Source organism: Somniosus microcephalus, chromosome 2 (genome assembly GCF_052327205.1).
Source record: "Somniosus microcephalus isolate GS21.2 chromosome 2, FLI_Smic_1.0, whole genome shotgun sequence".
In the NCBI taxonomy this organism is placed as follows: Eukaryota; Metazoa; Chordata; class Chondrichthyes; order Squaliformes; family Somniosidae; genus Somniosus; species Somniosus microcephalus.
Genome location: NC_140988.1, coordinates 2597688 through 2611996, shown reverse-complemented (window position 1 = coordinate 2611996; position 14309 = coordinate 2597688). Strand labels below are relative to the sequence as shown.

Here is a 14309-nt window from a genome sequence, read left to right as displayed (position 1 = left end):
ACGTGCTCTTTGTTTGCATTTTTCCATGCCCATATGTCCAGCATGAATTTTTGTCAACATCTCTTCTCTGAGACTGGTAGGAATGATGATTTTCTCCCCTTTGAAGACGATTCTGTTGATTTGTGACAGTTCGTCTCCTTGGTTCCAGAATTCAGATATGCTCTGAGGGCATTTCCTCCTTTCCTCAGGCCATCCTTCGTGTATGACTTTGCTCAGCAGTGTGAGTTGTGCATCTTTCTCTGTTCCTGCTCGGACCTCCTTCAGTTTTGAGTCACTCACAGGTAACCTGTTGTACACCATGTGCACCTGCACATCCATACCTTCACTGAGGCTGCTGTCCTGGTAGCTAAGAGACTTTCTGGAGAGCGTGTCTGCGACAGGAATGTCTTTGCCTGGACGGTGAATGATTGTGAAGTCGTACTTCTGTAGCTGAAGGATCATTCTCTGTAGCCTTGGTGGGGCTGCGGCTAGTGGTTTCCTCATGATTGACTCGAGGGGCTTGTGGTCGGATTCCACAATGACTTGTCGGCCATAGACTTATTGGTGGAAACGCTTACATCCAAACAGAATTGCATATAGCTCTTTCTCGATTTGAGCACAGTTGATTTCACTGTCTGTGAGAGACCTGGAAGCGTAGCCGATGGGCTTTCCTTCTTGCAGTAATACTGCGCCTAGTCCGTACTTTGGCGCGTCCACTTGTAGTCTGAGCTCTTTGCTGGGGTCGAAGTAGGCAAGAACTGGTCCTGGTTCTCTGGTGATTAGGTCTTTCATTTTCTGAAATGCTGTGTCATGTTGTTTGTCCCACAGGAACTCATTGGATTGTTTGAGCAACTGATGCATGGGTGCGTTGATTTCGGAGAGGCTCGGGGCAAACTTGGCTAAGTAGTTAACCATGCCTAGTACTGTCTCTAGCTCTGCGCGGTTCTTCGGCGGCTCCATCTTCTTGATGGCGGAGATTTTCTCTGGATCCGGCTTAATGCCATCAGTTGAGAGGCGATGCCCGAAATAACTGATCTCGGTGGATCCGATTATGCTTTTCTCGGGGTTGAGCACTCCCGTGATCTTTGTAGCATCACACGGAGGTTCCTGTCATGTTCCTCTCTATTCCTGCCATAGATGAGGATGTCGTCTACGATTGCGACTACTCCGTCGAGGCCTTCATAGGTTTCGTCGATCTTCCGCTGGAATTCATCCGGAGCTGAGATAAGACCAAATGGTAAACGCAGAAATCGGTAGCGTCCAAATGGTGTGTTGAATGTTGTTAGCTTAGATGACTCTTCCGTGAGCTTGATAGTCCAGTATCCTGATCGTGCGTCCATTACACTGAAGTAACGTGCTCCCACTAGCTTGGGTGTGATGTCATCTAGCGTTGGTAGAGGGTAGTGAGGGCGTTTGATAGCCTTGTTCAACTCTCTGGGGTCGAGACAGACTCTGAGCTTGCCTGTACGTGATTTCTCAACCACTACTAACGCGTTGACCCACTCTGTCGGTTCTGTTTCCCGGACGATGATTTCTGTATTCTCCATGCTCTGCAGCTCCTCCTTCAGGCGACTACGTAGAGCAAGGGGTATCCTTTTCGGTGGGCAAACCACAGGGGTTGCTGCTGGGTCAAGGTGAATGGTGCATTCACCTGGGAATAGTCCGATTCCTTTGAAAACGTCAGCAAACTCTTCCATGACTGTCTGCTTCTCAACTGATGCTGTCAATGATAGCACTAGCTTGACGAGGTCCATGTCTAAACATGCCTTTAGACCTAGCACTGGAGGTGCTCGAGTGTCAATAATGTAAAAGTCCAACATCATGTTGCTTTCTTTGTACTTGCATTTCATCACGCATGTGCCTTTTACAATGAGCTGCTCACCCCCATAGGCGGTCAGTCTGCGTGAGGTGGGCTGTAGCTCACACTCATCCTTCAAGCTGTGATACTCACTCAGAGGAATTACATTAACCTGAGATCCAGTGCCTAGTTTAAACTTAAGCTCTGTGCCCTGTTTTCCTATCTCAATATCGGCAAAAGCTTGCTCAGTCTCTGAAATCCGTTTTTTCTGTGACACAGAATCAATAAACAGTTCCTCTGCATTTGGCTCTCTATCTGGCATTTGGCTGTCACTCACTGTGTGTACTGCTTTTCGAAAAACAGTCCTGCAAACTTTAGCAAAGTGGTTCCGTTTACCACGTTTAGTACATTGCCTTCCTTTGGCAGGGCAGTACTCCTTTTCTCCATGCCAGTTGTTTCCACAATATCCACAGTTTTTGAAGCGTTTTATGTCTGTGTCGCTCATTTTTAGAACTCTCTGTTCTTTCTGTTCTGAAACACGCTCTCTGGGCGGTGTTCTTTGGTGTGTGTCTATTAACTGCGTGCACTGTCTGTTCACTCGAGCTGCTCGTGGCGCCGGTTATGGTTTTCAACTGTGCTTGGGCTATCTCGTGCGATCTAGCTATGTCCATAGCTTTGTCCAGTGTTAGCCCGGACCCAACATTCAAAAGTTTCTCTCTCACTTTAGCTGAATGTATTCCAAACACGATGCGGTCTCTGACCATCTCATCTTTATCGGCATATTTACAGTCTTTTACCAGCAGTTTTAACTCAGTCACGAACTGTTCAAACGACTCACTAGCTCCTTGTACTTTCTTCTGAAACTTGTACCTAGAGAATATCGTATTTGTCTTGGGCATCACATATGCTTCAAAACTTTTCAGTACCTTTGCTTCATCCGCGGTGAGAGACCATGTGTTAAAAATGTCTCTCCCTTTTTCTCCGATCCACAGGAGTAGGTAGCTGCATCTTTCTTCCTCCCCTTTGCTTTTCAGTGGACCCGAGAACATCAACTGCACGTGTTGCTTGAACTTACTCCATTCTCCAGGTAAGTTCAAAGGTTCCCAATTCATTCGGGGTAAGGGAGCTCCAACGATGTCTATTTCAAATCCCTGTTCTGACACCATGTCTTGTTTTGCACACTTTGTACAAAAATAATAAATTGCAGGACAACGGAGTATTACAGTTTAAACTCTTTTATGAAGCATCAGGTCTGTGAACTTACTCATACAGCACCGTGTGGACAAGATGGAGTTAGGACCCCTTACAGATGCCTGCAGGCCAATGACAACTCAGCATGTGATCACGTGAATATAATAGGTATTCCTTACAGATGCCTGCGGGACAATGATAATTCAATATGCAAATGTTACAACTACAAGCCCACTGACTCCCACAGCTACCTGGACTACACTTCCTCCCACCCCGCTTCCTGTAAGGACTCTATTCCATTCTCCCAGTTTCTCCGTCTCCGCCGCATCTGTTCTGACGATGCCACTTTCCATACTAGTGCTTCCGACATGTCTTCTTTTTTCCTCAACCGAGGATTCCCCTCTACTGTGGTTGACACAGCCCTTGACCGTGTCCGTTCTATTTCCCGCACTTCTGCTCTCACCCCTTCCTCTCCCTCCTAGAACCACGATAGGGTTCCCCTTGTCCTTACTTTTCACCCCACCAGCCTCCACATTCAATGGATCATCCTCCGCCATTTCCGCCACCTCCAGCGTGATCCCACCACCAAACACATCTTCCCCTCACCTCCCCTTTCAGCATTCCGAAGGGACCGCTCCCTCCGCGACACCCTGGTCCACTCCTCTATCACCCCCAGCACCCCCTCCCCTTCGCCCGGCACCTTCCCGTGCAAGTGCAGGAGATGCAACACCTGCCCTTTCACCTCCTCCCTTTCCATTGTCCAGGTCTCCAAACACTCCTTCCAGGTGAAACAGCGATTTACTTGTACTTCTTGCAATTTAGTATACTGTATTCGTTGCTCACGATGTGGTCTCCTCTACGTTGGGGAGACCAAACGCAGATTGGGCGACCGTTTTGCGGAACACCTCCGTTCAGTCCGTAAGGGGGACCCCGAGCTTCCGGTCGCCTGTCACTTTAATTCTCCGCTCCACTCCCACTCAGACCTCACCGTCCTCGGCCTCTTGCATTGTTCCACGGAAGCTCAGCGTAAGCTCGAGGAACAGCACCTCATCTTTCGATTAGGCACTTTACAGCCTTCTGGACTCAACCTAGAGTTCAACAATTTCAGACCATAACCTCTGCCCTATCATTTATTTTCTCTCTCTCTCACATGTTGATCATTCTGCCATTACCATTTACACTTCATCTAGGGTCATCTTTTGTTTCTTAACTTGACCCATTACCATCTCCTTTTGCCTTGCGCCATCATGCTTTTTGTCATTTAATCTCTCCTGCCTTCCATCCTATCACAGACCTTCCCTTTTGTTCTTTCCTGCCCTCCCCCCACCCGTACACTTGCTTAAAAACCTGTTACATCGCCAGCTTTATCTAAAGCAATGTGGTTGACTCTTAACTGCCCTCTGAAATGGCAGCTCACCACCACCTTCTCGAGGGCAATTAGGGATGGGCAATAAATGCTGGCCTTGCCAGAGATGCCCACATCCCAGGAATGAATATTAAAAAAAAGAATATATCTATGGTAGTTAGGAGGATTGAGACAAAGGAAATCAAACCACAGCCTCGTATATGTGGAAGACATTTTCACAACTCTAATTCAACGTGCGGTAATAAAAGTCTATATTATAGCTTTTATTTACTGGACTTAATTATTTTGTGTATTGATGTTACGATATACAAATTAGATACAGTCACTGCAGTTAATGTACATCATGAAACTTTCAAAACTTACACATCAAATGTTACTCTGTCCTGAAAGGCATCTGCAGGAATCCAGTTTGAACCTTTGATGAATATTGGGAGTCCATTTATCTTAAAATAAAAGCTTAGTCCAGGAGACCCAGGTATAGGCTCTTGCATCAGCTCCACTGTTCTGAAATAGACCTATTGAAAACATGAGATCATAAAAATTTGAACTGGTAGGAAAAAGGGAATAAAATAACCTGCATACACATTAGAATATAATTGTTATTTTAGAATATAACGCCTTGGTTTTCAAATTCTCATTCTTCTTTTCAAATCCCTCCACGGCCTTGCCCCATCTTATCTCTGTAATTCCTCCAGCCCCACAACCCCCCCACCACCCCCCTGGATCTCTACGCTCTGCCTATTCTGGCCTTTTGAACATCCCCGATTTTAATCACTCCACCACTGGCTGGCGTGCCTTCTGCTGCCTTGGCCCTGAGCTCTGGAATTCCCTCCCTGAACCTCTCCGCCGCTCCCCTTCTCTCTCCTCCATTAAGATGCTCCTCAAACCCTACCTCTTTGACCAAGCTGCCCAAACATCTCCTCATGAGAGTCGGTGTTAAATTTTGTTTTATTTTGAGAACACTCCTACGGAGCACCTTGGGATGTTTCATTACGTTGAAGGTGCTATATAAATATAAGCTGTTTTTGTATTGTGATTTCCAGATTAATGTTTTATAACCTAGAATATACAATAGTGGATCCTGAACCTCCAGAGTTAGAACTCAAAACGTAGCCATGAGTCCCGGGCATATGATTATACTCTACTGATACACAAAGAGCACTGTTAGAAGCAGACCTCACTGATGGTAAAATGCTCTAATATCCATGATGTAGCAATGTAGCAAGAACTGTATTCAAGTCCTAACATTGCCAGCAAAGCACACCTCTTGATATGAGGCAAAATTATTGATGCCTAGTTTAAATCTTAGACTCTCTAACTCTCTCAGCTGTGGTAAGACAACACTAAGGTCAGGACACTAGAAATGGGAATAGTTTCCTTTTCTTCTTGAAGGCAAGGAAAGTAAAAAGTTAAAACATATTTTCTTTTAAAGTATAATTATCAGTGACCAAAAATCTTACATTTTAAAATGGTTTTCACCCTGGGGGGAAAAGAACTACACTGATTGCAAAGTTTGCACTTTTCCACAATATTTTACCCAGTTGATAATGTGTTTTGTTTAAATAAACTTAAAATAGACACACAGTGAAAAACTACTGACCATTAAGGACTTCTCAATGGGGTATTCTCCGCTGATTGTGAAAGTAACAGTCATGTTGTAACCGGTCTGATTGCCATGACCATTGGGCCACCAAAGATCAACAGAAGCATTCTGAAAAATAGAGTCCCAGTAGGTGGTGTATTGTTTCCCACACTTATACACAAGTTGGGTGTGAAGATTAATGCACAACACAAATCTAAAAAGACTTACATTTATATAGCGCCATTCATGACCTCAGGACGTCCCAAAGCGCTTTACAGCCAATGAAGTACTTTTTCAAGTGGAGTCACTGTTGTAATGTAGGAAGCACGGCAGCCAATTTGCACACAGCAAGCTCCCACAAGCAGCAATGTGATAATGACCAGATAATCTGTTTTAGTGATGTTGGTTGAAAGATAAATATTGGCCAGGACACTGGGGAGAATGGTGCCATGGGATCTTTTACATTCACCTGAGAGGGCAGACGGGGCCTTGGTTAAGCATCTCATCTGAAAGACGACACGTCCGACAGTGCGGCGCTCCCTCAGTACTATCCCTCCGACAGTGCAGCACTCTCTCAGTACTGCCCCTCCGACAGTGCGGCGCTCCCTCAGTACTGCCCCTCCGACAGTGCGGCGCTCCCTCAGTACTGCCCCTCCGACAGTGCGGTGCTCCCTCAGTACTGCCCCTCCGACAGTGCGGCGCTCCCTCAGTACTGCCCCTCCGACAGTGCAGCGCTCCCTCAGTACTGCCCCTCCGACAGTGCGGCGCTCCCTCAGTACTGCACTGGGAGTGTCAGCCTAGATTTTTGTGCTCAAGTTTCTGGAGCGGGACTTGAACCCACGACTTTCAGACTCAGAGGCGAGGGTGCTGCCCACTGAGCATGACCTGCATCATCGAGTCTACAGCACAGAAACAGGCCGTTCGGCCCAACAGGTCTATGCCAGTGTTTATGCTCCACACCAGCCTCCTCCCACCCCTCTTCATCTCACCCCATCACCATATCCTTCTATTCCTTTCTCCCTCATGTGTTTATCCAGCTTCCCCTTAAATGCACATTCTCACCACTATCTGGATAAAGAAGTTTCTCTTGAATTCCCTATTGGATTTATTAGGGTTTTTGGGAATCAAGGGATATGGAGATCAAGCGGGAAAGTGGAGTTGAGGTTGAAGATCAGCCATGATGGCGGAGCAGGCTCGAATGGCCTACTCCTGCTCCTAATTCTTATGTTCTTATCCTATAACCAATCATTCGTAGGTATATCAGTGATGAAGGTTGACGATTATGTTATTTAACAGAAAGATTTACTTTTCTGAGTCAAACACCTGATAATAAAAAGACCCCTCACCTGATTAATGTTCAGTCTGACTTTACTTCTGCTATCTTCTCTGTTCTCGAGCACTATTTTGTAAGTTTGTTGTGTGTGTAAAGCTGGAATGTTAAGAGTCAGTTCACCTTCAATTGGCTCAGAGGAAACAACATCGTAAAAACTCTCTGCTTCCACAGACCACGTCTGTGATTCCTCATCTACAAATGAAAAGGAATACACTTATCAGGAACAAGAGATCGACCGATTTTTCAATAATTCGATTGCATTTGAATATTCCTGATGAGGTCCTTGCTGTAATTCAGCTTTTGAACACCTTTTCCATTTCACTGGATGTGTCGGTCTCCCCAGGAGTGAGGCCCGTCCCTTTTGATTGAAGAGTGAATGTCTCATTTGCACAGCCCAGGATTAATAGCAATGCTGTGCTCTTGAATTTATGTAGAATGCCCGCAAAGTTTTCTGATTCTAAGGATAAGGGGTAAGCCATTTAGGACTGAGATGAGGAGGAATTTCTTCACCCAGAGAGTGGTGAACCTGTAGAATTCTCTACCACAGAAGGCATAGAAACATAGAAGATAGGAGCAGGAGTAGGCCATTCGGCCCCTCAGGCCTGCTCCGCCATTCAATGAGATCATGGCTGATCATCCAAATTCAGTACCCTGTCCCTGCCTTCTCCCCATATCCCTTGATCCCTTTAGCCTCAAGAAATATATCCAATTCCTTCTTGAATATATTTAATGAACTGGCCTTCACCGCCCTCTGTGGCAGAGAATTCCACAGGTTCACCACTCTCTGGGTGAAGAAATTCCTCCTCATCTCAGTCCTAAATGGCTTACCCCTTATCCTTAGACTATGACCCCGGCCATCAGAAACATCCTTCCTGCATCTAGTCTGTCCAGACCTGACAGAATTTTATAGGTTTCGATGAGATCCCCTCTCAATCTTCTAAACTCCAGTGAGTATAAGCCCAATCAACACAATCTCTCCTCATACGTCATTCCTGCCATCCCAGGTATCAGTCTGGTGAATCTTCGCTGCACTCCCTCCATGGCAAGAACGTCCTTCCTCAGGTAAGGCGACCAAAACTGCACACAATACTCAAAGTGCGGTCTCACCAAGGCCCTGTACAACTGTAGCAAGACATCCTTGTTCCTGTACTCGAACCCTCTTGCTACGAAGGCCAACATACCATTTGCCTTCTTAACCGCCTGCTGCACCTGCATGCTTACCTTCAGCGACTGGTGCACAATAACACCCAGGTCTCTTTGCACTTCCCCTTCTCCCAATCTATTGCCATTCAAATAATAATCTGCCTTCCTGTTTTTGCCACCAAAGTGGATAACCTCACATTTATCCACATTATAGTGCATTTGCCATGTTTCTGCCCAATCACCCAACCTGTCCAAATCGTACTGGAGTTTCACGACATCCTCCTCACAGCTTACCCTCCCACCCAGCTTTGTGTCGTCTGCAAATTTGGAGATATTACATCCAATTCCCTCGTCCAGATCATCTATATATATAAAGCGGCTCTTCTGTCTGTCCCGATGTCTGTCTGTCTGTGTTCTATACGTTTGAAAGTTACAGAGCGTACCGACGCGCGCGTCGCCTCAAAAGAAAGCTTGCGATTCCGGACCGGTCATAGGCGTATTTACATTTCGGCCGGACAAAAACCGCGCCCGCGGTATCCGAAAAACGTTCAGCGTTCCGCTCATTAGCATCTCATTAGCGACCGTGTGACGTCGAGGTCGACCAATCGTACGGCGGGTTCCTGGCGCGTGCCGTCCTACAGTTGAGTGTCGAGTGACTCGACGATTGACCAATCCTACGCTTCGGTGACCTGACCGGTCGACCAATCGGTGCGTGTGTGGGCGGGCCTTATCCTTCTGAACCGAGGTGAGTGGCTGCCATCTTGCTTCCATTCTTTTTCCTGCTTTCTGCGTCTTTCTTTTCAAATATACATTTCCAGCAAAATAAAATTGAATTTATTAAATTGTTTTAAAAAAAACTTCATTCATTTGTAAATATTTTTTCTAAACTGAACATTCTTTTTCCTACCTTTTCCCGTTTTTTTGTTAGGCCTGAAAGCCTGGGACTTTCTTGCCCAGCCAGGCCCGAGCTAGGGCTTCTGCTAAGCTCCTCATCCCCCCCCGCCGTCACGTTACCCGGGGCAACGGCCTCAGCCACGAGGGTCAGGGTGCGCGCGCAGCAGGAGCAGGTGAGACACGGCGTCGGATCTCGGCCTTGGTGAGCGGGAAGGGTTACCCCGGCAACCAGAGCCGCAATCGGCGGAATTCAAGCCGGCTCGGCCGGGGGGGGGGGGCGAGGCGGCTGGTGCTTGGAGAGCGGGGCTCTCGGCCGGGGGGGGGGCGGGGCTCGGAGAGCGTGGCTCTCGGCCGGGGGGGGGGGGGGGGGCGGGGCTCTCGACAGTGCGGGGCGGGGCGGCAGGGTTACCCCGGCAACCAGAGCCGCAATCGGCGGAATTCAAGCCGGCTCGGCCGGCGGGGCTCGGAGAGCGGGGCGAGGCGGCTGGTGTTTGGAGAGCGGTGCTCTCGGCCGGGGGGGGGGGGCGGCGGGGCTCTCGGGAGGGCGGGGCCATGTCAGTGCGTGGGGCGGCACGGAGCTCCGTGGAGACATCGCCGGCGCTGGGCTCGGGTGCTTTGTGGCCTGCGGACGAACAGCGGCTGCGGACCTCCAGCTGACCGGGGCGCTGGACTCGGCTGGGCCATGTCTTTGCCTCACGGCCAACGGCATCAGGGTGACAGCCGAGTGAGCGCGTTCATCCAGGTGCCGAGGCCCGGGCCCCGGGGCGGAAAGAGGGATTGGAGCGGGGGATGAGGGCTCGGGCAGTGGAGAGGGAGAGGGAGGGAGGAGGAGGTGGTGAGAGGGAGGAGGAGGAGGGAGGAGGGTAGGGAGGTGCTGAGAGGGAGGAGGGGGTAGGGAGGTGCTGAGAGGGAGGAGGGGGTGGGGAGGTGCTGAGAGGGAGGAGGGGGTAGGGAGGTGCTGAGAGGGAGGAGGGGGTAGGGAGGTGGTGAGAGGGAGGAGAGAGAGGAAGGGAGGAGAGAGAGGGGAGGAGGGGAGGGGAGGGAGGAGAGAGAGAGGGGTGGGGGAGGAGAGAGAGAGAGGGTGGGGGAGGAGAGAGGGGGTGGGGGAGGAGGGAGGGTGGGGGAGGAGAGAGAGGGTGGGGGAGGAGGGAGGGTGGGGGAGGAGAGAGAGAGAGGGTGGGGAGGAGAGAGAGAGAGGGTGGGGGAGGAGAGAGAGAGAGAGAGAGGGTGGGGGAGGAGAGAGAGGGTGGGGGAGGAGAGAGGGTGGGGGAGGAGAGAGAGAGAGGGTGGGGGAGGAGAGAGAGAGAGGGTGGGGGAGGAGAGAGAGAGAGGGTGGGGAGGAGAGAGAGAGAGAGGGTGGGGGAGGAGGGAGGGTGGGGGAGGAGAGAGAGAGAGAGAGAGGGGGGGTGGGGGAGGAGAAAGAGAGATGGTGGGGGAGGAGAGAGAGGGTGGGGGAGGAGAGAGAGAGAGGGTGGGGGAGGAGAGAGAGAGAGGGTGGGGGAGGAGAGAGAGAGAGGGTGGGGGAGGAGAGAGAGAGAGAGGGTGGGGGAGGAGAGAGAGAGGGTGGGGGAGGAGAGAGAGAGGGTGGGGGAGGAGAGAGAGAGAGAGGGTGGGGGAGGAGAGAGAGAGGGTGGGGGAGGGGAGAGAGAGAGAGTGGGGGAGGGGAGAGAGAGAGGGGGTGGGGAGGAGAGAGAGAGGGAGGGTGGGGGAGGAGAGGGAGAGGGTGGGAGGGGAGAGAGAGAGAGAGAGAGAGAGGGGGTGGGGGAGGAGAGAGAGAGGGTGGGAGGGGAGAGAGAGAGAGAGAGAGAGAGGGTGGGGGAGGAGAGAGAGAGAGGGTGGGGGAGGAGAGAGAGAGAGGGTGGGGGAGGAGAGAGAGAGAGAGAGGGTGGGAGGGGAGAGAGAGAGAGAGAGAGAGAGGGTGGGGGAGGAGAGAGAGAGAGGGTGGGGGAGGAGAGAGAGAGAGAGGGTGGGGGAGGAGAGAGAGAGAGGGTGGGGAGGAGAGAGAGAGAGAGGGTGGGGGAGGAGAGAGAGAGAGAGGGTGGGGGAGGAGAGAGAGGGAGAGGGTGGGGGAGGAGAGAGAGGGAGAGGGTGGGGGAGGAGAGAGAGAGAGGGTGGGGGAGGAGAGAGAGAGAGGGTGGGGGAGGAGAGGGTGGGGGAGGAGAGAGAGAGGGTGGGGAGGAGAGAGAGAGGGTGGGGGAGGAGAGAGAGAGAGAGGGTGGGGGAGGAGAGAGAGAGGGTGGGGGAGGAGAGAGAGAGAGAGAGGGTGGGGGAGGAGAGAGAGAGGGTGGGAGGGGAGAGAGAGAGAGGGTGGGAGGGGAGAGAGAGAGAGAGAGAGAGAGAGAGAGGGTGGGGGAGGAGAGAGAGGGAGGGTGGGGGAGGAGAGAGAGAGGGAGGAGAGAGAGAGAGAGGGTGGGGGAGGGGAGAGAGAGAGAGTGGGGGAGGGGAGTGAGAGGGTGGGGGAGGAGAGAGAGGGTGGGGGAGGAGAGAGAGGGTGGGGGAGGAGAGAGAGAGAGAGGGTGGGAGGGGAGAGAGAGAGAGAGAGAGAGAGAGAGTGTCGGTTATTTCCCTGACATCTGGAACAAAGGACTCATAATACCCATGTACAAAAGTGGGGACAAAATCGACCCAAACAACTATCGAGGCATCTGTGTAAACAGTAACCTGGGGAAGGTATTCTGTAGCATCATAAAGAAAAGACTTATAAACTTCCTTGAGGAGCACAATGTCTTGAGTAAAAGCCAAATTGGATTCCTGCCAAACTATAGAACATCCGATCATATCTTCACCCTACAGACCCTAATTGACAAACACGTTCACCATAACAAAAGCAAAATCTACGCATGCTTTGTAGATTTCCAGAAGGCTTTCGACTCCATCTGGCATGACGGTTTATTCCTGAAACTTATCGAAAGCGGGGTAGGAGGGAAAACATATGATGTAATTAAATCAATGTATACAAACAATAAATGTGCAGTTAAAATTGGAGACAAACAAACAAAATACTTCCCACAGGGGCGGGGGGTGACGCAGGGCTCGCCAATCTCACCGACACTCTTTAATATTTACATTAATGGATTGGCAAAACTACTTGAACAATCTACAGCACCTGGCCTCACCCTATATGAATCCAAGGTTAAATTCCTCCTCTATGCAGACGACCTGGTTCTGCTGTCACCAACTAAGGAGGGTCTACAGCAGAACCTGGACCTGCTGGAGTCGTACTGCCAGACTTGGGCCCTGACAATAAATCCCCAAAAAACCAAAGTCCTTGTGTTCCAGAAAAGATCCAAACATCAGGGACCCAAAATAAATTTCACAGTAGGAACAACCAAAATTGAACAAACCACTCACTACACATACTTGGGCTTAAAAATCAGTTCTACGGGAAACTTCAAACTGGCTGTGAATGAACTGAAAGAGAAAGCAAGAAGGGCTTTCTATGCCATCAAAAAATCAATCCAAATAGAAATCCCAATTAGCATTTGGCTCAAAATTTTCAAATCAGTAATTGAACCAATTACACTCTATGGCAGTGAGGTATGGGGACCGCTAACACAACAAGAATTTGCAAAATGGGACAAACACCCAATTGAGATCCTACATGCAGAATTCTGTAAAAGTATCCTCCGGACTCAAAGGAAAACAGTAAACAATGCATGCAGGGCGGAACTAGGCCAACATCCATTAATAATCACTATCCAAAAAAGAGCCACCAAATTTTGGAAACACCTACAAATGAGCAACCCCCAATGCTATCACTACGACGCCCTGAAATTCCAAGAGCTGACCATAAAGAAAAAAATACCCTCAGTCAACTAGTCCTGGGACTCAGTGAAGTAACTACTAACAATACTAACAATAACCAGTCCCAGGACAGTGACAGGGTAACACAAAGAATTCGACCCAACACAATCGTCGCTAAGCAAAAGGAAAAATATCTGACATATTGGGCAGAAACAACAAAAACCCAAAGCAAACTCAATTGCTACTTGGCCCTAAACAGACAATACAACATAGCTGATTACCTGGCCATGGTAAAGGATAACAAACTGAGAAGAACCTTGACAAGGTACAGACTTAGCGAACATAGCCTAGCGATCGAAAAAGGCAGACACAGGCAAACCAGGCTGCCAAGAGAAGACAGGATATGCTCTCACTGCAGTCTGGAGTAGTTGAGACAGAGATGCACTTCCTCACAGCCTGTGGAAAATATCAGGACATCAGGGAGAATTTCTACCAAAAATTCTCCCAAATATGCCCTGAATTCAGAAATCTGAATGACAACCAAAAACTCCCTTTCCTACTGGGGGAGGAGAGAAGCTGTGTAACACTGGCGGCACACTATGTTACAGCTTGCCATGAACAGAGGGACAACCAGTAAACTAAGACAAGAATATATGCAAACAAGGCGAATGTATATTTATAAACTGTATGAATAGAACCGCGTTTATGTGTTCAACCATAAATGTATTTTGATGCTTTGGCAACATAAGATGTACCTTATCATGCCAATAAAGTGATTTGAATTGTGAATTGAGAGAGAGGGTGGGGGAGGAGAGAGAGGGAGGGTGGGGGAGGAGAGAGAGAGAGGGTGGGGGAGGGGAGAGAGAGAGAGAGGGTGGGGGAGGAGAGAGGGTGGGAGGGGAGAGAGAGCGAGAGAGAGAGAGGGTGGGGGAGGAGAGAGAGGGAGGGTGGGGAGGAGAGAGAGAGAGAGTGGGGGAGGGGAGAGAGAGAGAGGGTGGGGGAGGAGAGAGGGTGGGGGAGGAGAGAGGGTGGGGGAGGAGAGAGAGGGAGGGTGGGGGAGGAGAGAGAGAGGGTGGGGGAGGAGAGAGAGGGTGGGGGAGGAGAGAGGGTGGGGGAGGAGAGAGAGAGGGTGGGGGAGGAGAGAGAGAGGGTGGGGGAGGAGAGAGGGTGGGGGAGGAGAGAGAGAGGGTGGGGGAGGAGAGAGAGGGTGGGGGAGGAGAGAGAGAGACGGTGGGGGAGGAGAGAGACGGTGGGGGACGAGAGAGAGAGAGAGGGGGTG

The 14309-nt window shown here is 50.0% G+C and overlaps 1 protein-coding gene across 1 annotated transcript in view; it reads right to left on the bottom strand.

The window, feature by feature from the left end:
- The window catches only part of manba (mannosidase, beta A, lysosomal), a 99607-nt gene that overhangs the window by 73892 nt on the left and 11406 nt on the right, over nucleotides 1–14309 (bottom strand). Inside the window, exons 2-4 of the mRNA XM_086004996.1 lie at nucleotides 7263–7462; nucleotides 5935–6045; nucleotides 4698–4849 (exon numbers count right to left, since the gene is read on the bottom strand). Of these exons, the coding sequence (XP_085861122.1) occupies nucleotides 4698–4849; nucleotides 5935–6045; nucleotides 7263–7462 (463 nt within the window). The remainder of the gene's footprint in view (nucleotides 1–4697; nucleotides 4850–5934; nucleotides 6046–7262; nucleotides 7463–14309) is intronic.